We start from the raw sequence: 3,142 nt of genomic DNA on the forward strand, positions 1-3,142 counted from the left end.
TCCCTAAGTCCTCCAAGCCAAACTCTATGGTCAATTTCTTCCAGAAGTGTCCTCTTTAGGAATCCCTGGGACCTCCAAGCCAAACTCTATGGTCAATCTCTTTCAGAAATGTCCTCTCTAGGAATCCCTAAGTCCTCCAAGCCAAACTCTATGGTCAATCTCTTTTAGAAGTGTCCTCTCTAGGAATCCCTAGGTCCTCCAGCCCAACTCTATGGTCAACCTCTGCCAGATGCTGACCATAGTGTTCGGGCCCCAGTCAGGGTAGGTTAGGCAAGGGCAAAGCAAGCCAGCCTTCCACCATTTTAAGTCCTTCAGCCCTGCACCGTTTTCCACGCCAAGCTCAAAGCGCAGGTGAAAGTCAGCACCCATCGCCAAGACGCATGGGAAGACGCGGAGGAAGAGGGGATCGTGACCCGTTACGCAAGGAGGTCTCCCAAATACGAAAACTCAGGTCCCAGTAAAACCATCTTCAAAAGCAGCGTGAATCTTCCTTGCATAACGGCGAGTGTTCTGCGCCTCACAGTGGCGCGCTTTTCACAAAAAGGTGGGAAGGGGGCGCAAGCCGAGAAAGAGAGAAAGAGGAGTCCACAGTGCCTGGGAGGCAGGGGCAGAGGCCGGAGTACCAGGACACGGTGTCTGGTGGACGGAAGGTCAGCGGCGTCGGCGTCAGGGTACCGAAACAGCACCGGATTTTGGGCGCGGTGGCCCTTTCCCGGAAGAAGAAAGAGGGAGGACGGGGAAACAAAGGAAGGAAAGGGGGAGGAAGGAAGGAAGGAAGAAAAGAAAGAAACGATATTGACCATAGAGTTGCGCTGGAGGACCTAGAGATTCCTAGAGAGGCTTACAATGAGTTACAATGAGTAAGCGATGGCGAAAGGTCAGCGGAGGCGAACGGTCAGCGAAGGCCACTCTAGGACCATCTAGGTCCTCCACGCATTTACAAGATGCGCACAGGCCGACCGCCATGCGTCCCCATCGTGGCACTTTCGAACCTTGGCGGCATATTCGCGCCTCACCTGTCATGCTTGTTCTCCTGCGCGGCCCGCAGCAGTTCCTGGATGTTCTTCGTGATCTGCTCGGTTTTCCGTATGACGTCCTCTGTGCCAGGGAGGCCGGCGCCGGCGAAGATGGCATCGGGGTTCTTGCCCTCGGAGAGTGACCCTTCCCCGTGGCGGAAGGCACTGCCGCGCTGGCGGGGTTTCCATCCGAGCCTGAAAAAGGGACGCAAACGCCACGGTTTGGGAGAATGGCTGCCAATCGACATACATTAGTAAAGTGACGCGTAACGGAAGAGGAAGTGCGCCTTTTTTACCCCTTTTCGTCCAGATCCGGCGTGGGGACCGCGTTGTCGTAATCCCCCTCCTGCAAACTGCTCTGCTTTTCTAGTTTCGTCGCCTAGAAGGGAATCATAATCATAATTTACTTACTACGTCCTTAATACGCTTTCTAAGCGGGTCGGTGCCGTCGGGAAACCACAGAGTTGCACTGGAGGACCTGGACATTCCTAGAGAAGCATTTGTAGGTACTCCAGGATGAGTTTATAGTCAAATAATGGCTGATTTTGACCACAGAGTTGCCTTGGAGATTCCTAGAGAGGCCTTCGAACTCACGTGCGGAGGGAAGGGCTGGAGCAGTGACGCAACGAACGTCTCTTCGGCATCAAGGAGCAAGTAGGGCTTCTGGGCTGACCCGGTTTCGTACATGGACATCGGACGGTTGCCGCCGCCGCCACAGCGGGCGGAGGGACGCCGGATCAAGGAAACATGGCCGTCGGCATCTGGGTATTCCGACGTGGGGGACACTGGGTAGGTGCCGCTCGTCGCCTGGCGGCGCAGGTTCATGTTTTCGCTCTGCAGCGTCTGTAGCTACGGATAGAAAGTTTAATTAAAGACATGTACCATAGAGTTGCAATGGAGGAGCCTCAAAGGCCACTCCAAGAATCCCTACGTCCTCCAGGGCAACTCTATGGTAAATATCCACCAAGCATTGTCCATAGAGTTGCACTGGAGGAGCTACAAAGGCCTCTCTAGGGATCTCTAGTGCAACTCTATGGTCAACATCTGCCAGATATTGACCATATAGTTGCGCTGGAGGAGCTACAAAGGCCTAGTGGAGTGTCCTCTCTAGGAATCTCGCAGTGCAACTCTATGTTGTTAGGACTACAACTCCCAGAGGCCTCAGCCAGCCAAGGCAATATACAGGAATTCTGGGAGTCGGAGTCCGAAACACCTGGAGGACCAAAGTCCCCTTCCTCGCCATCTTGGTTCTCGGACTTTCCCGACATGGGGGTGGCGGGCATGAGGGAGGGAGGTGGACGCCGAAGGGACCGTGCCAGTGGCTGCCATACTACCTTCTTCTGCATGATCTTCAGCTCATTGCTCAGGTTGACGTTCACCTTCATGAGCTGCTGGATCTTCGCCTCCGAGGCGGTCAGCGCGTTCCTCACCTGGAAGTACTCCTGCGCAGTGACCGGTCCATCGGACAAGTCTGCATCCAGGCTCTAGAACGGATAAATGATCATAGAGGTGGAAGGGGAACCCCAAGGTCCATACAATCCCACTTCTGCCATGCAGGAATGCATAGAACAGGGGTAGGCAACCCTTTTGAGCCGGGGGCCGGGTTGCTGTCCCTAAGACAACTGGGGGGCTGAAGCCAAAAAATAAATAATTAAATATTTTTTTTAAACAAAATTAAATAAATAAATAAACCGGGACAATGTAGGACAAATTTCTCAATGGAGGGCACTTTTTAATAAAAAAATGAGAAGAACCGTTGAAAAAAAATTGCTGTTTTAAAAAAGTTAAGATAAATGCATGTTTCTTTGAGGCTTCTATAGACAAGTGCCCTACCATGCCTCGCGCGAGACGCCAAAGGCCCCGGAGGCACTCAGTGGCAGGACCGGGCTGAGGCCGGTCCCAAGGCCTCACCGGGCCGCATTCGGCCCACAGGCCGCAGGTTGCCTACCCCTGGCATAGAACTCTGGTTAGAAGTAACCTCTGTCATGCAGGAATACATACAACCCTGGTTAGAAGGGACCCCTGCCATGCAGGAATACACAGAACTCTGGTTAGAAGGGACCTCTACCATGCAGGAATACATATAACGCTGGTTAGAAGGGACCTCTGCCATACAGGAATACATA

The 3,142-nt window shown here is 53.2% G+C and overlaps 1 protein-coding gene across 1 annotated transcript; it reads right to left on the minus strand.

Annotated features, from left to right (window-relative positions):
- Nucleotides 1–413: 413 nt before the first annotated feature.
- Nucleotides 414–2,628, minus strand: LOC121918238 (ARF GTPase-activating protein GIT2-like). Its single transcript, XM_042444320.1, has 5 exons — nucleotides 2,351–2,628; nucleotides 1,611–1,865; nucleotides 1,313–1,395; nucleotides 1,017–1,211; nucleotides 414–707 (listed from the first exon to the last, which is right to left on the minus strand). The coding sequence occupies exons 1-5, from the start codon at nucleotides 2,399–2,401 to the stop codon at nucleotides 518–520; spliced, it is 774 nt and encodes a 257-aa protein (XP_042300254.1). The 5' UTR covers nucleotides 2,402–2,628; the 3' UTR covers nucleotides 414–517.
- Nucleotides 2,629–3,142: the final 514 nt, after the last annotated feature.

The sequence above is a fragment of the Sceloporus undulatus genome, unplaced genomic scaffold (assembly GCF_019175285.1).
Source record: "Sceloporus undulatus isolate JIND9_A2432 ecotype Alabama unplaced genomic scaffold, SceUnd_v1.1 scaffold_6449, whole genome shotgun sequence".
NCBI lineage: Eukaryota > Metazoa > Chordata > Lepidosauria > Squamata > Phrynosomatidae > Sceloporus > Sceloporus undulatus.